Genomic DNA, 27,353 nt, shown 5'->3' with positions numbered 1-27,353 from the left:
GGTTTTTTATTTGTTAGTTTTGTTTTGTTTTGCTTTTCTTTTCCCATATTCATTTAAAGTTACAAAAGATGGCAGAAAAAAAAAAAAAGATGTGAGCTGTGAAAACTGGAAGTTTAATTGGTAGAATACAAAAGCAGAAGAGACTAACAAGATAATCTATCTCCCTAATCATTCAAAGCATGGTGTTAAAGACAACACCATAAACATGGTGCTTTTTCCAAAGTTTTTACATATTTTATGACGAAGTTTCCTACACTTTTCTTTAGATGTTACTTAGAGTAAAAAAGACGAATGACTGGATATTTTCACTCATATTTAGTCTGTACCTTCTACCTGAAATAGTTATATTTCTATATGCTTGAAATAGATACACCTATATATCTAACAGATATATCTAATCAATTCTAACAACTGTAGAGCAATTCTAATATCTATATATTTACACTTACTGTCACTACTGAGACCAGCTATTTATATATTTTTTATCAACACTGTAAAGAAAGCCATTAGTATTTAACCTAAAATGCTTGGCTCAAACACATATAAAATATTTTGTGGTCTTCCCAAAGAAGCCCCAAGACCAAGTCACGTTCTCTTTGCTGTTTCTTTTCTTTCTCCAAACTTTATCCAGTTAAAGTTGGCCTTCATCTTGTTAAATTCATCAGCTAAGAGGGGATTCCTTCATGCTTTTATTGATTATGGCACACCAGCTGCAGCCTCCCAAAAGCCTAGGCACTTCAAGTGCTTTCACACAGACCTTCCCTCAAAAATTTGTTTCCACAGAGATACACAAAAACTACTCTCTTGCTGTCCTATTACTTCTTATCTTGTGACTGTTTTGCACTAAACTCTCCTGGGAAATAAAAGTGTAGCTTTGTCCAAGAAACTGGTAGAGCTGCTGCAGTGAAGCTACTCACCCCAAACTAGTTTGCCTTTGCAGAAAGGAACACAGACAATTGGAAGAAGGAAGGATCCCTGCCTCAAGAGCTATCAATTTCTACACAAATTCTTGGAAAGACACAAATCATTATCATATGAATGCTTAGAGGAGAGAATTTGTAGAAAGAACATTTAAAAATCCAAATGTCACGAAAGAAGGAGAGGATGGAGGCAGAGGGAATAATCAGTTCTTCAGTACTTCCTTTCAAGGGTATATCCTACAACTCCTTTATTATTATGGAAGATTGTGTCAATGTATTTAACATACTTAACTTGTTTTCCAATTCAGCTTTTTCCATTCTTGTAAGGGTTATGACAGTGAGACCTCTTGCATTGTTAATATAATTCTTTTTATCCCCTATACAAAGTTCTACTCAGTTAAATATTCTACAGAATTCCAAAGCTTCCTATTTGTTTTCATAACATTTAGGCTCAGAAGAGCTGTCATGGTGACTTCCCCTAACATCAACAAAGAGAAGCTAAGCATCAGGGAAACCATTACATGACTGCTCAATAACTGTGCATAAGGTAACGGTGACACCAAAGCACCTCAGTGGATTCAGCAAGCTCAGACAGATTTTTTATTGAAACTACTGGAAACATGTCTTGCAGAAATGGGAAATACCACTCCACCACAGATATAAATATATAGAAGAAATAAAACATATTTTATATGTAGTAGATTAAAAATCTTCCTACTTCCTATCTTCAATAATATACTTTTTTTTTCTGTGTGATATATTAAGCAAATGCTAATAAAACAAATACTGAAAATGAGCACCTGAAATCAAACTACTTCCTAGCGTAAATTCCATCTTCACTTCAGATTTATCTCCTGAAAATTATGTACTTCTTAAAGAAGATACTTGAAAATTTTGTTGCAAGATCAAAGCAAAAATCTTTATCACTTCAACGCCTATTAAAAGGATGTCCCTCACAAATTTGATTCCATACTCCTCTTATTACATTTTCCAGAAAGGAATATAGACTAAAGGATTTCTTCTGCTGCTGTGAAGGAAAGACCTTTGCAAATCTTCCTGGTCCCCTGAGGCAAAGCTTGCAAACCTAAGGGCTTGACAACTTTGCCCACAGTTTTCAAAGAGCTCCACTGGAAAAAGCTTTTCTTGGTACTCATTATCTGATCTGTCCAAAGTTCACCTTTCTCACTGGAATGAAAAAAAAGTGAGACAGATGAAAGTATGTTAGACGTTTTTGATTTTTCAAAAGTCTCAACAAGAAGCTTCTGAAAAGCCAGAGGGATTAGAAAACTACCTTAAAGATAAGAAGAGAATGCATCTTGGCATGATCCTAAGCCAAGATCTCCTGCTTAACCCTTGACTGCCACTTAATGTTCCAGGTTCCTTCAAAGAGAACTGCTCCTGTGATGCTCTGTGTACTAGATATCTCAGAACATCTCAGAGAATTCAACTGACTGTAAAGAGAGAAGCAAACTATCTCATCACATGATGAGATATCTGCAGAAAAGATGGCTAAATGTCTTTTCAAGAAAAATAAAAAGTGATTACTCCTTCCATTATCTGAAACTTACAGGGAAGAAAGTAAGAATATGCAACTCTGTAAAGAAAAGTTCTGTAATAGTTCGAAAAACACAGATACTTTTTCTCAGAAAGAGTGTTAATCTTGTCCAGATGACACGCTAAAGTTCAAGAACAAATTCACTGTGAACTTCTCATTATTTTCTCATTTTGTGATTTGAGAGAAAAACTGGACTCTATGCTGGCAGCAAATTAAATGGGTATTTATATTACATTTCTTTTAAAAAAAATTGTTTGGATAATGCAAATATAATTTGAAATCAGGTGCAAAACTTAGGTCTAGCAAAGAAAAGTCAAAAACTAAAATCTGGAAGGACTAGGTGGAGAATACTGAAAAGTTAGAGAGGGAAATGCAATTTATAGATTTTTTTTTTCCATCTACAGAAAACAATTTGAGAGAATGAGTATTCTGAATATATTCCAGAAGATGACAGATGTAGAACTCTCCAACTGAACACGGAGAACTATCTGTATCACCTAAAAAAATCTCTCTACATCCATCTCCCTACAGAGTTCACTCTGGTTCACTGTTTCCTTTGGTGCTATTGTCTGCCATGGGGTTACCATCAGAGAACACTGGTAGGCAGTACTTCCCTCTAACATCTATTTTCAACCGCCTAAATTGGTCTTCATAGGATTCCATTGTGCACACTGCAAAGAAACTTGTCTTGTTGCCAGCTAGAACTGTGAACTACATGTCTTTCTTTTCTTCACTGTTCTTTTTTTGGTTCACAAGCAACCTCCTACCAAAAGCAGAATCCGCAGAAGAGACTACATCCAAGCAATAATGCAATGAAAAAGTATGAAGAGAAGCCCAGGTGGCCACCTTGCAAATTTCCAATGTGGAAGCCTTCGACCTCTCCGCCCAAGAAGCAGCTATAGTCCTAGTGTAATGAGCTTTACAAACCCTGGGAGCCTCTTTACCCTTAACTACATACGCCTCCCTAATACAATCCCTTAACCATCTAGCTAAGGAACTCTTAGAAGCCATTTGACCCCTCTTAAGACCCCCTAAGAGTACAAACAATCTGTCAGAAGATATGAAATCTTTGATTCTTCTGTGATAAACCCTAAGTGTTCTTCTTACATCCAATTTATGCAGCCATTGCTCTTTGTCATCGCTGGGTTTAGGGAAAAATGAGGGCCAAGGATCTGTCTGATTTAGATAAAACTCAGATGCCATCTTTGGGACAGAAAAAAAAATTAAAAAGATGAACTGTCCAGAGACCCACTTTGTTTCTGATGGAACTTTACACATGTTCTGTATGTCAAGACTGAACTGCTACGGGATATGCTGAACAAAAATCAACTAAAACTGCCACTGAAACAACAATATACACAAATGTAATATTTGACATAAGCATGTTAAGAAAAAATAAAATCTGTTGCATCTCTGCACGAGATACAAACATGAAAAGGCTCTCCTCAATCCTAAAAGCAACCAACAAGAAAAGGAAGCAAGTACAAAGTTCCAGTCTATGTGATGTCTGGGTTAACTTCACTTAACTTGGATTTTAGCCTACTGTTTATGAATTGCCTAGAAGGACTACTTTTAGAGCACTTATGTTTCCAAAACACTTGAACTGCAGTAACTGCAGGTGAGTTTGCATATGCCCAACTGAGCTTTAAACCAGCGAGAGCTAGTATGGTTAACTGTCTAGCAAGAACAGCACACAGTTCCATCTGGGCTAACTTACTCTGCTTCTTATGCTGGTTCTGCAGCCTGTGCTACTTTGTAAACCTGACACTCACACCTGAGTTAATTAAAAGCTACTTTGGACTCATCTACACTATATATTGCTAAATTAAACAAGATTTCTAGTAGTAAGCCTTCTAAATAAGTATAGAGGATGACCATCACATTTTCTATTCACATACTATAATGTATTCTGCAGAAAATCAAGGATTCTAATCAATTATTCTTATCAATACTTAGTCTCCATCACTTAAAAAAAAAAAAAAAAAAAAGAGTACCGGCCTAATATGGGACATTCATGGAGAAAATTTTAAATCCCTTTTGCTACTGAACAGAACCTGGAACTACTGGGAACACAGTTCTCATTCTCCCACATCAAATCAGCTTTCACTTCATCACCAAAACTAATATTTCTGACAATGTGAAGTGAAAATAACACCAATAAACTCTCTAGTCAGACTTTTTTATTTTTCTGGTCATTTTTTTCTGATATTCTTCAGAAATTCAACAAAGTTTTGTGCATAAAACTTCTTTGTAAGTAAAGGAACACTGAAAACAAAGCTACATCTGATGACTTAATGAGCATTACCTGTAAAAGACCTACTTTCACCTTTGTTTCAGGATAAGTATAATCTTACATTTTCTTTAGAACAGGTTTTATACCTGTAAGACTACTTCCTGTAACCTGATCTAAAATAATATTCCCCTTTCAGATTTGATAAGTAGAGATGCTATTTAGGGACCAGCTTACTGTAGCTATGATTACTGTAAAATAATGTTTCTCAAAAAAGATGTCTGAACACACTTCTGGTGAACAGTTCTGAATGTAAGCTTGAAGAAATGCCTCAGAATAAAATCCTTACTACAGTTTCAGGAAAGTAAAACATTTCTTGTTAACATTGAAGTGATTATTGTCTCTGAATTATTGGAGATCACATCTTAGACTCTCATTAACTAAATATGTGAAATCAATCCCAATTTTAGAGTTTCTCTCTTTTTTTTAAGGTCTTTCACAGAAAGCAAATAAAAAGAACACCTAAAATCATCCTTACTGAATGTATAGTCCATCCTCCAAATTAACCCTCTGAGAAGTTTACTATAACATCTTTTTGTACGACCAAGGAGATAATGAGCCTTATGAGGAGTGGCTGAGGGAGCTGGGATTGTTCAGTCTGGAGAAGAGGAGGCTCAGGGGAGACCTTGTCGCTCTCTATAACTACCTGAACGGAGGTTGTAGTGAGCGGGGGGTCAGCCTCTTCTCTCTTGTAACTAGTGACAGGACGAGGGTGAATGGTCTCAAGTTGCGCAAGGGGAGACTTAGGCTGGACATTAGGAAATACTACTTTTCTGAAAGAGTGGTCAGACGCTGGAATGGGCTGCCCAGGGAGGTGGTGGAGGTGTTCAAGAAACGTTTAGATATAGCGTTGAGAGACATGGTTTAGTGGGGTTATTGGTGGTAGGTGGATGGTTGGACTGGATGATCTTGTAGGTCTTTTCCAGCCTAGCTAATTCTATGATTCTATAAAATGTAAAACATAGTGTACAATAACTTACCATTTCTTGAGAACTAATAAAACTGAGAAATTAAAGGAGGCAGAAATACATTAAAATCAGCAGTAGAAATGGAGCTTGAATGCGAATTTTGAGCTTTTATGTACATTCTAAAATTACATCGGTTAACTTTCTGCACATGAATGTTAATATTGCAGATGAAGAACCTACCAACCTACCTGCTTCTGAACTCCTGTTACTTCATGTTGTGTTTGTTTGTTTGCATCAGTTTAGTATTCTGAGACCATACTTCCAAAACACCTTGCTTCTCAGCCTATACCTTGACCATGGAAATATTAAACATTTCACTACATCTATGCTTTCCCACTGAGCAGCCTGGCCTCATTTCTGATCTGATCTTTTCCTACAATGTACTCAAAGCTCTTGAAATCACTTATTCTCTGGTGACCTGAAATCTCTCGACCGGCAGAAGTAGCAAATTAGAACATTTTTGGGCATGCTATGACGTGGAAGGTCTTATTCACCTGAATTTTCAGGATTTCACATTGTCCTCATCGGACATGAATGAAATCTGATGAAAAACAGAATCTAAAACAAATACAAAATTTAGGCTTGATTGTGAAAATTTTACTTTCTGTTGTAGAGCCTAGTTGCATAAAAACAGCCACTGAAGCAAGTGGGATAAGCAGGACACTAATCGTAAGTGGTTGTGACAACTATAGGTGAAAGCAGGACTGCATATTAAAATATTTATGTGTCATGGTTTTGTGATTTTCGGTTATTGGTATTCCACATCATAACATCATGTAGTGGATATACCTGGTCCTCAGAAGAGAAGGACTACTACAGTCCCCATGGTACTTTGCTCCTCTGTTACCATTTTCCAGCCGGAGGGAAAAGATAAAAGCTCACAGTATAAAAACTTGCAGATCACAAGACTTCGTCCCTTTTTCCGCCCGTCTCTCGTCTTGGCAGCACCTTGCTCTCCAGCCGTCTTATCGTCGGTAGTAGAGTAAGGCCTACCTTGATTTTGGGACATTCTCTCTCTCTGTATTGATCAGCTTAAATTGTAATTATATTGTATTATAGCGTGTTGTTTTGCATTCCAATATTTTATTTAGTAAATTAGTTTGTTTCTCCTCAGATTGTTGCCGCTGTTCTTTGCTCTCAGGGCCATCTCCTTACCCTTTTCCCCTTTTCCCTTTTCCCGGGACGTGGACCCGTGGATCCCCCGTCCCCTTTGTCACGGAATCGGGCCTAACGCCCGTAAACCGTTGACATTATGTGATCATTTAAGATCAATAAAACTGCTGTATAAGTCTATTTTTCCCCTCTCAAAAAAGGCAGCTTTGAAGGGCAAGTTCAGAAATAGTTACAAAGAATTCAGATTTCATATATTGCTTTGTCTTATATGAAACATGGGTATTTACAAGAAATGCAATAGGAGTCATTATGTTACAGTGTTTGATTGTTCTTCATCAATAACTACTGCATATCACATCTTTACAAACAATCATCAGTTATTTTCTACAAATCATTGTGCTAAGAGGTAAATTTGCTTATTTCAAAAAAAATTTGCAGTGGATATGGTAATGCAATTATATAATATGATGGCATAAATTAGGTAAGTAATTTTGAAAATCATACCAAATTGTTCTTTTGCACCAAGTAGAATCAATAAACAAGGAAAAGCATTCATTACCTTGAACATTCTTATTCTTCTCAGTAAACAAAGGCATCAACAGAATTTCTGCAGAGAGTTCTTCAATTTTTTCTTCCATGAATAAAAAGAGTTTGATGAGTTGTGAAAGACATTTGAGTTGATACAATGTTAAACAGAAGTTCCTTCCTTTCTTGTGGTATTCTTGGGAGGCTGTTAAAGCAAAAACATAAAATAATTTTTGTGTAAAAAACATTACTGGAAAATTGATAATGTAGAAAAGCATAGTATATCAAGTAATTTCATTTTTTGCCATGTCATAATGTATCCTTTTCTCATTATAAAACACTGTCACATTAGTTCTTTCTAAGTCTTTTGTATTTGTCATCTCTGTGGGAAGGTATAAATGAATGCTAGGTTTTGTTATTCATTAACTAGGATTTTTTCCAAGGAATACTCAGAAAACTTCTCACCTGCATTTTACAGAAAAACCAGTTTTGCAAAAACTGATTGAACAAAATGAAAAAAAACACATCATTACTACATTTCAATGGCTTGGGACATCACATCACTACATTGTCACTCTGCAAGTCACCTTGTCTGTTTAACAATCTGCTAGCACAATACCATTGATGAATATGACATTTGAGTGAAAAGAAACATCAGTCTCACGCTCCACAAGTTTAAATACGTGGGGATTGCAAACAAGTGAGACTGTCAGTGAACAAATATCAGCAAGTATTATATCTATAAGCATTTGGTATTTAAAAGAAGAAACCTAACGTATTATTTTGAAAGTTTAACACCTGTAATCATAACATACAATCATGTCACGTAAACCAGGGAATTCTGCTTTGAGCACAGTTGACTATAAAATATAGTGAGTTGTTTCCAATCCAGTATTACCATACCACATGGCTATAACTATTTTATTTTTATAACTTTCTTAAATGTAATAAATTTGCACTTCTATGCAAATGGTAGTGAGCTGATATCATGTTTGTATGGAGTTCTGTTGCAGATGTAACATGAGCAGAACAGTTTACATGGAATGTGTCAGAGTGTGAGCCAGAGTAACTGGAAAGAGAAGCTCCAAAAGACGAAAACAAATAGAAACTGATTGAAATATACTTTTATGTACTTTCGTATGTCAAATCTCTCCTACCTTGTACTCAGAGCCTCCCTTTTTCCTCAAAGTTCCTAGATTATTTTTTTTAGGTATTCACTAATCACTTTTAAAAAGACATAGAACTAAAGAGCAGAGCTGAGCTCTGAATAAAAATTCCCTAATTTGCTGTTCTTGTTCTGCAGCCTTAGAGACTGAACTGCGAAGGTTGCATTGAAATCTGAGTTTCCTCAAAGTTCCAAAAAGATGCATTCTTGTTAGTCTCTTGTATTTCTAAGAATGGCAGAAGGTGCTATTGATAATAACATCTTCCAAAAACATAAGACACTCAGCTATTCTGAGAATTCTCCTTTATTCAAAAGCTTGATAACATAAACTGAGTTTAACAGGTGGGAAATGACTGCCTGATTCTGCAGAAAGACAGAAATAACAAATGCAAAAAGTGAGAATCACAAATCACATAATAAAAATCAATGGAACATTAATTTTGTCTCCTGTAATTTGAAAACCTTGTGATGCTCCTGCCTCCTCTCTCCAGGAACAAAGGAACCTTCCAATTATTTGACTGCCTCTGAGCTATACTGTCCTCATTAGACTGAAAGCAAGCGGACCAGAAAGCCAAAGGTATACCACAGTAACATTAATTCTGGAGTATTTAACCAAACTCAGAGAGAAGTGAAAACTTAGCTTCATGTAATCATTCAAATTATATTTCAGCTGGAAGCAGAAGATACTATGTTCAAAAATCCCTCTTTTACCATATCATTAAGACTAATAGAATACTTTTATTTATGATATGGTTTATGCATACAAACATGCGCCTAACAACCTTCAGAACAAACTATGTATGTTCTACAAATGTCACGAAGAGGAGCTGAGGGGAGGCCTCATGGCGGCTGCAGCTCCTCACACGGAGCAGAGGGCAGCGCTGAGCCCTGCTCTCTGTGACAGCGACAGGGCCCAAGGCAATGGCATGGAGCCGTGTCAGGGGAGGGGCAGGTGGGGGTTAGGAAAAGGGTCTGCACCAGAGGGCGGTGGGCATGGAACAGGCTGCCCAGAGCAGTGGGCATGGCCCCAGTGCCGGAGTTCAAGGAGCATTTGGACGCTGCTCTCAGACACAGAGCTTGGGTTTTGGGTGGTGCCGTGTGGAGCCAAGGGTCAGACTCAACAATCCTTGTGGGTGCCTTCCAGAAGGGATATTCTGTGATTCTATGTGTCTAGTGTAGAAGACAGCTTGAAATACATACTTATATGAATCAACACCATAATCATTATATAACTTCTTTAAAGTTCCTTCTCCTTCTGGAGAAGGGTATGAATCAGCCCCATCCTTGCTACTCAGGGCATGGCCTATCACAGAAAGGGCTTCTGCCAGCCAACAACTGAATTGTATCTGGAGAAGACCTAGAAAGTGGGGAAAAGAAAGGAGAAGGCAGATAGCTGTAGGTATTGACCAGACATACCTTGGACAGTGTAATTCACTGGTATTTCACCTGTCTTTTTTCTCTGCGTGGCCTCTTGTACAGATGTGGAATACGCAGGAGGATTCCCTATATTACTTGTTCAACCAAGTCTCAGTGTCATGAACCTGTCCAGTGTAAAATCAGCCCTCACCACAGAGCAGTGTATGATGAAAATTACTGAATGTATATGATTTCTGATGTTATGCAAAGAAGTCAGAGAACTCACAAAACTCATTTACCCAAGTGGCATCACACAGACAGCAACATCTCTCTGTGATGACCTAATGCTGTTGACAGTATCCTAGCCAATTCTCAGAGAATCATGCACAGGGCGATTGAAAGCACTTGAATCTGACCTCAGCCCACCATGAGCCAGAGATAACAATGATATTACAGTCTAACTGGAGAAGGAAGCTTGTTGCAAGTTGTATGATACAAACCAATTTCCTTCCTAAACAGCCTGCACAGTGCCTACTCTGACTCATCTAAATGTAATTTTTTTCTGCATGTCTGAGTTTAATTTGTACAAATCCTTTTACAAGGAAATAGCTGCAGTAGGACCACACATCAACAGGACATCCATACTGCCTTCCTAAAATAGGACATATGGGCATCCCACTGACGCACAGACCTGTATGAAGAATTTCTGCAAAGGAACAGAAAGACTCTGCTAAAAGGAAAGAAAGAATGCACTTAAGGCCTCTGGTACATAGATTATGGTCCTTTCACTGGTGGAGGGTAATTTTGACCTCCTCTCACATACAATCATAGAATCATAGAATTAGCTAGGTTGGAAAAGACCTACAAGATCATCCAGTCCAACCATCCACCTACCACCAATAACCCCACTAAACCATGTCTCTCAACGCTATATCTAAACGTTTCTTGAACACCTCCAGGGACGGTGACTCCACCACCTCCCTGGGCAGCCCATTCCAGCGTCTGACCACTCTTTCAGAAAAGTAGTATTTCCTAATGTCCAGCCTAAGTCTCCCCTTGCGCAACTTGAGACCAATCACCCTCGTCCTGTCACTAATTACAAGAGAGAAGAGGCTGACCCCCCGCTCACTACAACCTCCGTTCAGGTAGTTATAGAGAGCGACAAGGTCTCCCCTGAGCCTCCTCTTCTCCAGACTGAACAATCCCAGCTCCCTCAGCCGCTCCTCATAAGGAGGATGAGGACCCCTCCAGACCCCTCACCAGCTTTGTCACTGTCAACAGTTTACGGGTGTTAGGCCCGATTCCGTGACAAAGGGGACGGGAGACCCACGGGCCCACGTCCCGGGAAAAGGGAAAAGGGGAAAGGGTAAGGAGATGGCCCTGAGAGCAAAAAACAGTGGCAACAATCTGAGGAGAAACAAACTAATTTACTAAATAAAATATCGGAATGCAAAACAACACGCTATAATACAATATAATTACAATTTAAGCTGATCAATACAGAGAGAGAGAATGTCCCAAAATCAAGGTAGGCCTTACTCTACTACCGACGATAAGATGGCTGGAGAGTGAGGTGCTGCCAAGACGAGAGACGGGCGGAAAAAGGGACAAGGTCTCGTGATCTGCAAGTTTTTATACTGCGAGCTTTTATCTTTTCCCTCCGGCTGGAAAATGGTAACAGAGGAGCAAAGTACCATGGGGAATGTAGTAGTCCTTCTCTTCTGAGGACCAGGTACATTCACTACATGATGTTAAGATGTGGAGTACCAATAACCGAAAATCATAAAACCATGACAGTCGCCCTCCTCTGAACACACTCCAAGGCCTCAATTTCTTTCTTGCAGTGAGGGGCCCAAAACTGGACACAATACTCGAGGTGGGGCCTCACTAGGGCTGAGTACAGAGGGACAATGACTTCCCTACTCCTAATGGCAACACTGTTCCTGATACAAGCCAGGATGCCATTGGCCTTCTTGGCCACCTGGGCACACTGCTGGCTCATGCTCAGCCCAGCATCGACCAATACCCCCAGGTCCGTTTCCTCCACACAGCTTTCCAGCTACTCTGCCCCAAGCCTGTAGCATTGCCTGGGGTTGTTGCGGCCAAAGTGCAGGACCCGGCACTTGGTCTTGTTGAACCTCATCCCGTTGGCTTCAGCCCAGAGATCCAGCCTGTCCAGATCTCTCTGTAGGGCCTCTCTACCCCCAGGAAGATCGACACTTCCTGCCAGCTTGGTGTCATCTGCAAACTTACAGAGGGTGCTCTCGATGCCCTCATCCAGGTCATCAATAAAGATATTGAAGAGGACAGGCCCCAGCACCGACCCCTGGGGAACACCACTCATGACCAGTCGCCAGCTGGAAGTACATACAGGCAAAGGGTGCATAAAGGGTACTGCATTTCTCCCAGCCTGCTGATTCACCACCCCAAACATCAGGTTACAAGCAGCAGAAGTCCGCTATCTGAGAAAAAGCTGACTCTTGGAGCGCTTTGCTGATAGAAAAAAAGAAACCCTGAGTAAGACTAATATTAAACATCTGTCAAATTGTGCAGGGATTGTGAGAGGCAGCTGATGCAGTTAGACAGCAAAAGATACACTGTGTGTACTAATTTTCAAGTTTTGCCTTCTACTGTACCTGGATGGACTAAGGCTGAAGAATTTTTCTTAAGATCTAAAGCACATTCCACACATGTTGAAGAATGAAGCAGTCCATCTTTTCCAGACATCATGTGGCTGGTTGTACAAGGACATATATAGACAACTGCTCCTCAGAAGGTAAGAAGAAATGACCGATTTTACCTGTGCCAAACTCAAGGTCAGAGATGGACTGCACTGCAACTTGAGTTTCCATTCAGAACTCAGCTAAGACTGGTGACATCAAAAAAGATGCAGAGTCCTCTCCAAAGCAAAGGGAGAGGTCTCAAATAGGGGCAGGTCCAAGGATGAAAGAAGGCCATAAAAGATATTACATGGCTGAAAAGAGGCTTTAAAGGAAGGCATCATTACCACAATCATAAGGAATAAGATCTACTCAGTAGAAAAAAAAGTCTGATAAAAAAAATGTAAAAATAGAGGTAACAACCAGACTTACAATAAACACAGAGCAGTAATAAAGCACAAATCAACTGTTATTTACCTTTTAATGGCCCATTTTATCTCAGAGATGTCATTTTCCATCCAAAAGAAAAGTTAACAAAAATTAAAGAGTCTTTAAAATGTTTTCTCTTTGAGACAATTTACAAACTGAAACTATTTAAGCCCCTGTTCCATCTTTGTCTACTACGCAACCTGAATACTTACTTAGCTCTCAGTGGAACTGTTTCAACATCTTAACATGAGGTCCATCGATCTTGCATGCTATAACACACAGTTAACTGAGGTTCTTAGGTACATTTTAGCCAAGACAGTTCTACCACCCATATGGAAATACTTTTCACCCAAATTTTCAAGTGTTTGAAGCCCAGATAGGTTTAGGAAATTGTTGTATAAACTAGAACAGAAAATCCACTGTAAACTAGGTTATGGGTTGTTTCTCCCTTCCACTCCCACCTAACTGCATGATCACTAAAGCCCTGAAGTATTACAGTGGTCATGCACAATTCCTGCTTCTATTCTTCCTTCTTCAGGCTGGGAAAGTCTTCTACAATTCGCAGAGCTACAAATAAATGATTATGAAAGAACCTAAATAGAAAGAGCAGAGGTGACACAGAAACAGACATTTCAGAAGTTTCTGCTGAAATGGTCAAGAATCAGTCCATACAGTTTTGTTGTTTTGTTGCATGAATGATGACACTCAGTAACTAAGCATTTAGATTCAGATACTGATGATTCAAGATGAGAATGTAGTGAAAACATACCCTACAAAATTTAACTCTCACCATAATTTTCAAGAACAAGGCTTACTGACACAGCAAATATCGACTAGAAAAGAACAAAAATGGCATTTAAAAAAAATCAGATAAAGTTACACACACACCCATGAACAATGCCATTTCTGACAGCATTTTAAGGCATTCGCACACAGAAATTGCAAACAATCATCCATAGTGAGTTTCTACTTCATCAGTTTCTCCAGTTAACCCTTCATCTCATTTTAGCATCCATAACATTTAGTGGTAAAAAGCTCCAGACTTTACCTACACTCTGGGTTAACAAATGTGTCGTTTCGTTTGAGTATTTCACCTGCCAGCTCCATCTTATGCTAACTTGTTTTAAGAATCAGTCAACTATTGATACCTGTATATTCTCCTAATGCTTCCCATCATTTTATATACACCTATCCCAACCAACTTCTTAATGGCTTAGCTTCCAAACTGAAAAATCCTAGCTTGCCTAATTTTCTCTATATGGAAGCTGTTCTACATATTTATCATTTTGCTGCCCTTCCTGAAGTCTTTCCCATGTTCTTTCACGGCAACAACTAAAATAGTTGTCTATATAGAACGCAGAGTATAAATGCTACAAGAACAGACACACAAGTATTACTAGAGAAATCAGGGACAATTTTGTAGTGTTACCAGGGATTTAAACTGTATTCTAATAAGATTATTTAAGTACATTGTAGAGGCTATTTCTATTTAATTTCAAACCTACCATAAAACTTACACTAGGTATTAATGAAGAGAATGCCATTAACAAAAGAAAATGTAAAGAAACTAAAGCGCAATATGTTAAAAAAAAAAAACTCCCTAAAAATCAGCACATCATTCAAACTTCATGGTTAAATTGAATGAGGATGCAATACATCTTCAACAACGAATCTCAGACTTGTCTCTTCTATTTATATGTTAAGAAAGATAATTTCTCCAAAATAATATGACCACTTGGAGGCTCTTAGGAATAAAAAAAACATGGCACCAGAAAATTTTACTGCACTGGTGATAAAGTTTTGAAGCACCCAAGTGGTTTCTAAGCCAGCAAATAAATGAAATAAAACATTTTTTCAAGCATCATGGAGCAAAAGGTAGTATGAGTACACATAATGAAGTACACATAAAGTACTTCATTATAGTACCTTACTTTCTCCTAAATACTTAAAGTTAGCTTTAAGTAGCAAGGCTTCTGCTTTCATTGTTTGACTGAAAAAGATACGACTTCCATTCCAAAAGTGAAGCAACATGAGAAATAAGGCTGTGCTAGATTTAAGTGATCTAGGTACTTGTTAACTTGTGATTTTATAGAAAATTTCATAAGCAGCATGACCCTCAAAATCTGCAGCTCTTGATACCATTAAGTAAAGTATTCCCAACTTCCTTGTTCATAGCTGGGAAGCATTTAAAATCTCAAAAGGTATATGAAAATATGCATACAATTGAATCCCATAACTTCAAAATAACTTTTGTAATTTTTTATTTTATTGAGCCTGGCACTTTAAAAAAAAACCAAACAATTTGGCATTCACAGCATCTGAAAGAAATTGAATGACTAATTCTGATCATTTCAGCCTGCCCAGGGACGTGACACAGTAAAGTGTGGTACAGAAATCCCTGCATCATGGGCAAGCTGGCTGTGTTCAAGAATAGTTTTGCTATGACAGTGTTGCTCTCGGATTAATTAGCCCTACTATTCAGTGTACAGAGACACATGGCTAAACTGCTTCTGAGACTCATGATGGAATCCTTGGAAAGCAACCTGATGACTGCCTTCTTCAGTGATTACAGTGGGGATTTCTCCCTCAGCATGAACCAAGGGTTTAAAACTCTTTTAATCAATTTTACTGTAAAATACCTTCCCAATACATTAAATATCCCCTGCCCCCACTTGTAAGCCTTAAATTCATAGAAGATAGACCTACAAAATCGTTCTTCCAGAGACACAAGAAAGTGATGTCAGGGACTTCAAGAAATAATGCTAGATGAGGAAGAAAATCGAAAAGAAAATGTTTGATACTAAACTTAAAATCTAACCACAACTTGCATACAAATAATAAAGTCATTCCACAAATGGAACCAGCATTTTGTTAAAATCTGAAAATAAATAGCCCAATAAAGCAAAAGAAACTCAACTACTGGCAGGGACATTTCAAGGGGTAAATTTTCAAAGCTGTACAGAGGGTGCTGCATATATAAATTCCATTAGCAATAATGTGTTCCTCACCTCTTGGTGATATTAACTTTTAAGTGATGCTATAACTATTGTAACAATCTTGCATTTATGGCAGCATTCATCTGCACACTGTGTCTCCTAAACAGAGCTTGTATATAAGCTGTACTGTCATTTCACTTGCATTTAGTAATGGTATATTCAATTTTTATGGACATCTGCTCACAGTTTTCTCATAAGCTGCATGGTGATATACGCTTTTTAATGTAACTGCTAGGTTTAAATAATTAGCTTTGCTGGGTAAAATCACTAATTTCCTCATACTGTAAAAGGCAACTTAATATTTCTGCATAGCAAATGTAATACACAGTACTACACAGATCTAAATTATTACAAACAGTACCAGCAGTTTTCTATACACAGTACTTAAGATAATTACAAAAAATATCTTCATTACTGCATGCTAACATTTTTTTAACAGTTTAATTTGGATAGGTTACAAGATACATTCAAATCACACAGACACGATTACTGCAAATTCAAGAAGCTATAAAATGTTCCCAGCCAAATCCCTTTGACCCTGTTAATGTCTGTTCCTTGTTAATCTCAGGCAAACAATGTTTGTAGTATGCATTTGTTATGGAATATGAAAAAAAGAAAGGAAATCCCTTAACAGTTATTGATTCCAGCATTCACTGACTGAAAGTTAAGTGCCGTTTAAAAAACAGAACAGATGCAGATGCTGACAAAAAGGTAAACAATTGTTGCATGGCTTACTGCCAGATTCTAAGCCAATATATTAAACTCCAAGTGAAGCACATTTCCCCTATAGATTGCACTTATTGCCACTTCATTTCCTATGTGCTCTGTCTCTCTATTGCTCTGCCTGGCACTAAGCTATTTCAGTTCTTTGGTGACCCCTGAGGCCTACTGCTACCTCACACAGCCATTAGTGAAAAGAATTGCATGTGTCTGACATGGCCTGAAACCAATTATTTGATATTTTCTTCAGAATGATGCCCAACTCTGTTGGGAATGAGCAATCATGAAATAATTTACCTCCTGATTTAATTTTTTCCCGCACAAATTAGTTGTAGCTGAGCTAGCTATACACACCTGCCTGTGACATATCTCTGTCTTATCAAGGCTCTACTTGAAATGATGAAAAACGGAAGGGGGGAGGAGAGTTAAATAGAATAGGTTGGGGTATCCTGCTTTAAAAAGGCATTGACAAGTTTATCAGATATACTGATCACATGTACTCTCTGCTGATTGAAACTGACAGATCCATAAAGAACTATCAGTGCAGTAAAGGAAACCACATGGATGCAAACTGTTATCAGAGTGTTTAAGGTTTTTTAAACACCTGTCTTACTTTGGAGCTTGCTCCCCTTCAGTTCCAGTGAAATGCACAGATACCATAAGACTTGGCTAGAAAAGCTCATGCAAACAGATTACACATTCAATTACTTCCCTCCCACTTTTTGCTTTTAAATGGTCACAGATCTAAAGAAAGCAAACATTTTCTTATTAGACATCACCATTAACTTGAGACTTTTGTAAGTTCTATACTGTACATCCACACCATGCATATGTAAAAAAAAAAAAATGCAAGAAAGTAAGGAATTTCAATTTATGTATAAAGAAGGTAATCATGTATAAATTTGCATATATTTAATCAAGTCAGGGTATCTGTCATAGAAAGAAATATTACTGCCAGCTATTCAACAACCTCAGTGAAAACTACACTAATCTTTTGCAAGAGATGTGCTATACATGAAATTTTAATCAAATCTACACCATAATGTCTTCACAGTTAAATGAAACCAGTTTTCACTTCATCATGACAGCTGATGTTATCTAGCAAAAGCCTAAGCCCTTTGTCAGCAAAGAGTGTATATATCTGTCAAAATTAAATCTTCACATGAAATCATGTTGACTGACCAAGTGACAAAAGGATAGGCCAGTGCAGGAAACACAAGCTGGAGACGGAATGCCTGATCATGATCTGACACCAAATTTATGTAATAATCTTAACCAAGTCATCTCACCAGTCTACTTGACAGCATACAGCTATTTTACAGCTCTGTTGAGCAAATTACAGAGAACACCTCAGGCACTCTAAGGATGAAGCGTCCTGTAATACTAACTAATGAAAAACCTTTACACAGAGATTCCTATCTCATCTTGGTCTGAAACTACAGACTCAATCTGCACCTTAATTTTCAAAAACAAACACATCTTCTAATAAATTAGAACACATTCTGATTGTACACTGCAATTTGTGGTATACAATCACATTGTAAAGAACTCAAAAGTAAACCGATTAGTCTCTGAATTAAAAATAATTACTGTGGGGCCCATTTAAGGAATTTAGCAGCTGGTATCCAATCATTTTCTAACAATTATCATAATAAAAAAAATGCAGACATTTTAAAAACTTGTGGTTAATTATAATGGTTTGAAAGTGGGTAGATAGACTATATCTGCAGGTTTTTCTGGCATGTGTGGCTATTTTTAAAAGCTACTCTGAACTGACAATTCCTTCTGAAATAGTGACCAAAGGTAAACAGTCTTCTTCAGAAAATTGCAAGAATTATCCTATGGCAAAATGCTATTTCTTGTAACATTTCTCAGTAGGACTGAAACCACTTTCATTACCAATGAAAGAAACTGATCCCACTTTTTTTTTTTAATTGTTCTTGCCTACACTGTAGGCTGAGGGAGTTACTGCATTTCCCAAAGTATCTACACAGAAAGAAAACACCAAAGAAGAGCAAAGCATAACAATTGAGGGAGCCTGTAGCAAACTGCAGAGAGCATCTATTTTGAAAGAGAGGAGTTCATGAAGAATTCCACGAAATTAATCTTCAGGAGAAGAACTAAGTACCGCCAGGCCTGTCAAACTTTCTTGTGAATCCTACCATTGATAGGACTTATGTATATTCCACTGCAAGATCTTTGAAACACTTAACTCATAAAAGAAAAACTGTAATTTGTATTTGAAATTACACTAATTAATGCACTTATTTTTATCTTAGATTGTGTTAGCATCTGCAAATACAGAAATGTCTGCTAATGTTGTTTCTGTCCTCTGCACTTACATTCACAGTGGAATGGTTGGATTTCAAACAGATCAGTTAACTATATAAGACCCACTCTATTAAAATCAAGATTGTTAGGAACTTTCAACCAATCACAAACTTCTATCAAGCATTCATCATTCTTTTGTGTAGTCTACGCACAATATTATGTATTTCCTTAAATAATAGATTAAAGTGCTTCTGTCACTTTCGCATCTCTTACTCCTTGGAATTTCCAAGATATAACAGAGGCAGATAGTGACAGCTTTTGTTCTAATAGGAGAAATCACTCAGAAAAATACTTATAAGGCTGGATTCCATACTCACAATTCTGCTCCATACATCTGTTAATTTCAAAACTCTATTTAGACAAAAACACCACAAAGTTCTCACAAGTACTTTCACAGGAATAAAAAAATCATAAACTTTTAAGTATAGGCATACAGAAAGAAAAAGAAAACATTTTCTCTCTAGAGAAACACACCTTTGGAACACTGTAACAAATACTTTGTAGGAAGGCTAGAACAATTTCTGTGTTGCAAATGAAGGATTAATCAAACATCAACTCTGATGTGCACATACTGGTTACTACTTATTGCCACTGCACTCTTACAACACCTCTTTATACATGAGGTGACAGTATGGTGTGTTAATGAAGATACAATTTCTCTGTTACAGAAAGTCCAGTCTCTGCTGGACTTTCCTAGCACATGAACAGTTAAGCCAACACACTTGTCCTTAAAAAAAGGGATTTAGATTTTAGCCTGAGGTTGATCAGCAGATGAAGCTACTGAGGAAAAGGAAACCCTTCTTTAAAGTCTGAGACCAATAATTGAATCAACTCCAGACAGTCCTCAATGGCCAGGAGTACTAAAAAACTCAAGAGGCATCAGTGCTAAACTCCTAACTAAAATGTTCTTCTCTCTAGATAAGACAAAAAGGAATATCTGCAGTGCCTTGCTATATTCAGCACATGCGATGACAGACAATGTAAAATAACCTAAAGCTTTATTTAAAAAAACTAAAAAAACAACTCAGTAGATACAGTAGTCCTTTGATTTAAAATTAGAGAAGCTTTTTTAATTTCTAAGTCTAAGTCACTGTGAAACATATAGTCATATTCCAACTTAGCACTGAATACCCATCCCTTGGATGCGATATACCTCCTATTTAAACAGATGTAATTTTTTGCAAAGTAATCTGACTAAAACTGTTTTGCCCTTTAAAAGTTAAACTTGTTCTCAGAATACACACTTTGTGATAGAATAGGTTGTCTGTCCTGACAAAAAATCACAGCCAGGGCCATCTAGTTAACTTGTGCTTATATGATGGTAGACATATATGCTGAAAAGACTCTTGTAATAACTTACTATCAATACTGCAGGAGTCTCTTTAGAAGAAATTTTTGAAGTACTCTTTAATCTGCTGCAGTTCCACACATTTTTCTTCACATACCCAAATAACTAAAAGAGAGCCTCGCTCAATAATTTTCTCTCAAGTTTCGTCACTTATAATTAAACAGAATACTACAGTATATAAATCCAAACTGACCTCTGACCACTCACAAAGTATCAGACCGGAGAACAAATCACTTTCATCTTTCAAATTTGTGAGGAGAATGCAATAATTAGAGAGTATAGTGAGTTAAATGCTCACTTCGTGCTGAAGAATAGTACCCAGGTGTGCTGAGAGAGCAAAATGAAGACAATTAGTTGGTGTTTGCTAATTGTAGACATTTGAAAAGGGGAAAACAACAACAACAAAAACTACAAAAACCACAGAAAACCTTGAACTTCCAAAGAATTCAATAAACAGACTCAAGATGCTATTCACAAAGATAAAGAGAAATAACTTCATTAGGATACAATAACCCATACAAATGCAACTCAAAAAACCATCAACTATTTCTTCTTCAATAGTATATGAATAATTTGGAAAGCAAAACTAGTGTTCACCAATATTGTTAAATAAACAATATGCTATTCAAATCCTGAAATGGGAATCTTCTCAATATGACAGGGGATCCATAATGGGATTTCACTGTCACTTTTCACATTATGAGCTTAGTAGCCATCTCAACCAACAGCTCTAAGAAGAAGGAAGGTATTCAGGCATGCTACCGACTTTGAAATTTTCTCAGTTCAATTGACATTTCAGCCACTTAGGTACTGTTATCTTACCCCCTACTACAAGCTTAAAAAGTAACAAGCTTAATGCTTTTGTAATCTTTACAAAAATGTCATTCTCCCACTAGAAACACATTTGTGGTCCTAGGGTAATACGCTCATGTGGCCTTTAAAAGAGTATCTTTTTTATTAAAAGTTCTACTCTCTGTGTTCAAACAGATGGATTTATTTTTTCCTCAGTACTACTCATATTTCCATTTAATATAATTGTGCTGTAGAAATCAAATACAATGCTTGCAAGGATAAGAAATAAATAATATGTAACAAAGAAGCTATGGAACACATTATTTCCAACATTAAATGCAAACACATTTATTATGTTTCCCTTGAGTAACAGGAGCTTGTTTTTCTTGTCAAAATTTTATAGGTTTCCCAAGGAACAAAAACAACTGCAGAAATCTGCATCATATCTGTATGTCCACTGCTTTTCTCTTTTAACTTCCCATTATAGATTCCTACTCACACTATCTGCTCATTTTTTCTTTAAATAGGTGACAATAAATCCTGTTGAATATCTCAATTTTGGTTGGCATATCGTACAAAAATAGGGATCTCTGGTATTTCTAAAGTGAAAAATCTAATTAAGACATCTGAATTTTTACTCTTTCAATATGTAGGACCTATGTAATTTTCAGTGATGGCCTCAAGTCTTCTGTGCAGATTAGATACAGAGAACATAGATGTACTGTGGTTTTAATTGATACATCTTCCCTGTCTTTCACCGATGGAAACCATGAGATTTTTCATTCCATCTGTGTAGAACATTGGGAAGACTGTGGCATATATCACCATGCAAAGTGGAGTTCAGCAAGTCGGTAGAAAAAAATTCTACTCACATGTATGTACCTCTCTTTTCCAGCAATTGTCCCACCTATTGTTTTTTTTACAGGTCCACTATTGCCTTTTTCCTAGAAAAGCCACAATGCTAGGAAGTCCACAGTGACAGAAAGAAGAAAAGGAGATGCCAGGAAGACAGAAACATAACTAATGCACATCAGCTACTTTTGTCATGGAGAAACAGAAGTTGAATGTCTATAAAAAGGGATGAACAGCTTATACTGGGCTTGTTGTAAAAAAATTAAAAATAAAAATAAAAGAGTAAAAGATAATTAAAAAAAGAAGAAGAAAGCAAGGAGTTACAGTTTCTGACACCTTTTCTTTATTTTTGTCTTCACAATCTCTGAGTCACTGTGGCATGTAGTGTATGTAGGTCTTTAAATATTTAAAGCTTAAATTTATGGAAAAATCTTTTAAATACATTTCTCCAATTAAGTTTTAAGCTTTTATATTTCTAAAACATTTAACCCTTAGCATTACCTTACAGATATAACTTAAAATTTGTTGCATTAATGCAAATATCTGGGCTATATAATGAAAGTGAACTACGGAGGCAGTATGTAAAACTGGCTATTATAAACTATCATCCATAGGGGATACTTTACATCAACATACTTCACCAGCACTTCAACAAGATGCAACAGGGTTTCCTAGGAGATAAAGTAGCGAGTCAAGCAACCACCACACTTCCCCCTTTCTTCTTCTTAAAGGCTAGATTTCAACAATCCTACAGACAGGAAAATATTATGGAAAACCAACTGTAACTATAGCACAAATATTGAAATTTATCTGCTACAGATACCAACCTGGTCAGAAATCTCAACAATGGTTCAAAGACATAAATATTATTTATATGAAACCACATCTGGGATTCTTTAATTTCCAGATATTAATGGGAGAATTCATTATACTATACTATTGAGCCCTAATTATTCTCAGACTTTTTTTTTTTTTTCGTTCATGCAGTCACTAAACCAGTGGGTATCAATGCTATTTCAGGATAATTTTTGGTAGATACAATGAAGATCACAGATGACTGGTTGTAGGCGATAACCTTAAGAGATAATGAACCAACTGACTTTAAATTAATTGGAAGGATAAAAGCACACCTGAAACTAAAGTTCTTCATTTCAGAGGAAGGAAATAATAAATGAGTGAAAATAAAGACATGCACACAAATACAGAGAAATCAAATTTCTTTAAATTAAAGGTGCAAACCTCAAAACATGTATTTCAAATTAGCTGGAAAGCACGATGTTGGGAATGTTTCAGGATGAATGACCTCAAAATAGATTTTCCTTATCAAGTCCTTTCATTTCATTGCCCAAAGCTACCCTCATTTCAAGAGGTTGCTCCAAAGCCTGTTTCTCTCCTTGCTCACGTCTCCACTACACATGTACAGCTCCTCTAAACAACAGTCAGTACTTCTATTCAAGTTCAGATACACACTATATTTAGACTACATGTTATGTAAACACAATTTTATTCTTTAGAAGTTCTGAGTTTGTGTACCAAAATATAGCAATGAAGGTGATTTAACTACTTTGTTTCTGAAAACATTCTTAGACCGATCTTCACCACTTTAGTTTACCTTCACTTTCCAGTTTTACTTTCATAAAAACAGTCAGCTACTGATTTTAATGAACACATTATACACTGTATCATATTTTTTGTAAAAATCTAATTTAAGATTCTAAAGGTTATTATTGATACAAATATTAAAAATATATATCCCAAGGGTGTTATTATATTACAATTCCTATTCACTTTAAGGGTCTCTGGCAAGTTTACTACAAAATGAAAACAATAAGGCAATGAATTTGAACACGTGAAAGAAAAAAAAAACAAAAAACCTTTTGAATTTTATTTAATTTTAGCCAAAGGAAATTTAAGATAAGTGAATTAGTCCACATAAGGACTTTCTCTGTGCATATAAAAACTCTATAAATAAAATGTACTTCCAGGAGCACACTGGATGTGTATAACATCATGGTTTTAAAGTTTCTTATCTCTGTTAAGAGTGGCTATTTCTTCATCTAAAAGAGATGAAGGATTAAGATATGTCAGCAAAGCCTGATTAAACTAGATTAACATTTCTGTAAGTAAAGGAACACAAAAAATGTTCAGAAGGTAGAATTACAATCCACATTTAACAGACTTAACACAAGTAACTTCTGAGAAATGTCACATTGGTAAATGAAGCAAAAAATCACAGCAGATAAGCTAAAAACCAGCTGCTGCATGACTAATTACATGCTATTTATGTTAACAAATATATAACGTTTTTAGTATTTCTATGAAATACCATAACATTACATAAGCTTCTGAAAGAAATACGTGATTAGTATGAAAAAATATATCAGAAACACAAGAAACAAAATATATTAAAGGGGAACCCAGGGTAGGAGGAACCTTCCTTGGATATTACTTTCAAAAACTGCAATGAGGAGGACTCATGTTAGATAAAAATCTATTAGAGTAATGTAGCCCAAATACTTTTGGCTGTATGCTGCATGGTTAATAGTTTTTAAGAAGCACTGATTTACCCAGAAATGGGATCAAGTTATAAAACAAAACCATCTACCTCCACAAGAGTTGGCAATCAGAGAAGCCAAAGATTTTGCCTCTTTTCAAATACCATTCTGCCAGCTCCGCTCTTAAATCATACTCATCCTCAATCCTGATAAACAGATACATTCTCATTACAGTAGCCAACAAATAACTCTTGTAATTGAACATAAAAGAAAAAATGTTAACTCCTTACCTCATAAATAGATTGTTATAAATGAAATATTTTAAAGATTTATGACTCTGTTAAAGCCTGTTATCTTTATCTTCCAGTCAGAAGTAGGACTTCTATATAAATTTACTTGATGTTTTAGCTTTTTTTCATTATTTTCTCTCTTTTTTTTTTTTCTCTCCTATACAGGAGGATCAATTACAGTAGTCCTTAGGAAAAAAAAAACCCTCAGGGTGAACTAAGCAAACACAAAGCTTTTTCTCACCTCTGGGATAACAGTCCCAAATGAATGCCTTAGATTAAATTATTTTGCTGTTTTGAAATGTGCTGGTTTGGTGGTTCCCAAAGGGCAGAGACAACATGCATCATAGAATAAAAAGCATACTGGTAGAACCACCTTTCAGCTAAGAAGAAAAAAAATCCTTTCCTTCTCTGTCCATGCTCCAGCACGTTTGGTTTTACTGTTTAATATTCAGCAAACTGGGTATCGTGGTCAAGCCAACCTATTAAAATCTTTTAATTTAAACTATGTATAAATATACACTTTAATTCTTAATTGTGGGAGGCTAATAAAAGTATCCTTTGCCTAATCAGAATTTAAGAGCAGTTCCTACCTGGAAAAACCAGGCGAAACTAAGAACCTATCTACAGGTATAAATCTCCCCAAATAGTATTCTGCAGAATTTTTTCCAGTGCAGTTATTTCCGTGTAAATTGCCTTGTAAACACTTGAGTTCCAGGGGAAAAATGCCTTTTCCTGAATAAGCATTGTACAAATCTAGTACAGTCAAGCATTTCAAAGAGAGAAATTTCTTACCAGAAAAGACTCTTCATATATGAGCTCTCATTCAATTAAGTGTTCAATAATAATTGCTTCAGTAATGATAAAAGTTTTGTTTAATAATTCCAGCATAACAGACATCACTACAAAATGAAGTAACATGAAAAAATCCTATCAATCTTCACAACTCCGATTCCTTATTTTACCCGAGTCCGATAACTTCACTGTTGTCACTTTAGCATTTGGTTGATTCTCCTTTCCCCCAGCTTTCCCTGGCATCAGCTCTGCTGGCTGTGTACCCTCACAGCCTCTTGTGTGTCCCTTGTGCTCTGGCTGGAGGTCAGCACAGGAAACCAAAATTAAAATCTTGTAAGGGATTCAGGAAATTTAGATTTTTTTAGACTTCATTGTAAATGTTTTTAAAACTCCCAGCTCCCAAAGTTTACTTCATATATTTTCATTTTTCCCTGTTCTTTTGAATTTACAGTGAAAATGTACACTGGAAATCTGTCCTGATAGATGCAGTAGCAGAGAAGCATATAAAGACACATCTTGTGACAAAGAACATTGAGGCATAGGAAATAACTGTCTTAAAAGACTGAAGGATTGATTTCTTCCTTCATGTACTGCAAAAGCTGTTGATATGTCTTTTTAGATACCTTTACAGTAACTTTAATGTCCCTGTCCTAGAAGTAAAATGGAGACAGCTGGAGTAGTTTTAGGTTGTTTTGAGACTGAAAGAAGGATTAAATTACAAACTTTATAGAACCATAGAATCACAGAATAATTTGGGTTGGAAGAGACCTCAAAGCCCATCCATTTCCAAACCCCATGCCATGGGCAGGGCTGCCCCCACCAGGCCCCATCCAACCCGGCCTTGAGCGCCTCCAGGCACCCACTGCTTCTCTGGGCAGCCTGGGCCTCACCGCTCTCACAGCAGAAGCCATTACTCCTTGTCCTATGACTACACTCTCTGGTAAAGAGTCTCTCCACAGCTGGTTTCCTACTAGTCATCTTTCTTATTTCATAACTCAGTATTACACTGACACTTCTTGTTTCCCACAAACACTCCATCCCACTAACTACAACAGGTTTAACTTGAACTTGTCATCTTTTCACATTATTTGTCTGTCTTTATCGTCTATGTGTTCCTCCATATTTCAGCTCCTGTTGAAAAATTATTTTTGCATTTCTTCCAGTGGAATTTTAGTTTAATAAGGATGAAGATTTACTTTAAAACTCACAAAATTATAATTTTCTTCAGAGTAGGCCTCACAAATTATCAATGCACTGTATTGGGCTTACCTGGCCAGGTTCTGGTAGCAGGGGCAGCAGGGGGTCCTGTGTGAACAGAGCCCAGCAGCACCCCATGTCAGAGCAGGGCTGCTCCAGCTGCTCCAACAGGAACCTGCTGCTGCCAGAGCCGAGTCATGAGCGAAGCTGAGTGTGCTCTAGGAGTGCAGATAGAAGAGAGAGAAACACTGCTGCACAGCAGCAGCTGGGAGAGAGCAGTGTGAAATGGAAAAGAAGCGGCCCCGCGGGCAGCCAAGTCAGCACGGGAGGAGGGCAGGAGGTGCTCCAGACACGGAGCAGAAGCTCCCTGCAGCGCAGGAGAGGCCCGTGGAGCAGCGGGCTGTCCCCTGCAGCACGTGGGCACCGCGCGGAGCAGATCTCCCCGTGCAGGCACGGAGGAGCCCGAGGTGCAGCAGTGCATGCGGCCTGAAGGAGGCACAGCCCACGGGTACCCCCGCAGGAGCAGCCCCGGGCCGGAGCTGCAGCCCGAGGAGGGCTG

General features: G+C 37.3%; 1 protein-coding gene across 14 annotated transcripts in view; it reads right to left on the bottom strand.

The window, feature by feature from the left end:
• The window catches only part of KIAA0825 (KIAA0825 ortholog), a 235,513-nt gene that overhangs the window by 162,008 nt on the left and 46,152 nt on the right, over positions 1 to 27,353 (bottom strand). For 13 of the 14 annotated variants that reach the window (XR_002433187.1, XR_002433188.1, XR_002433189.1 and 10 more), the window contains one exon: positions 7,406 to 7,576. Coding sequence is in view for 11 of the 14 variants with exons in the window: in XM_021379705.1 (XP_021235380.1) it covers positions 7,406 to 7,576 (171 nt within the window). In the remaining 3 variants the exon portion in view is untranslated. Of the gene's footprint in view, positions 1 to 7,405; positions 7,577 to 26,866; positions 27,000 to 27,353 lie in introns of those variants that run through there. The other variant, XM_021379710.1, reaches the window with a different exon arrangement.

The sequence above is a fragment of the Numida meleagris genome, chromosome Z (genome assembly GCF_002078875.1).
Source record: "Numida meleagris isolate 19003 breed g44 Domestic line chromosome Z, NumMel1.0, whole genome shotgun sequence".
Taxonomy (NCBI): domain Eukaryota; kingdom Metazoa; phylum Chordata; class Aves; order Galliformes; family Numididae; genus Numida; species Numida meleagris.
The sequence above is the reverse complement of the archived record's forward strand: the minus strand, read 5'-3'. Positions and strand labels throughout refer to the sequence as shown.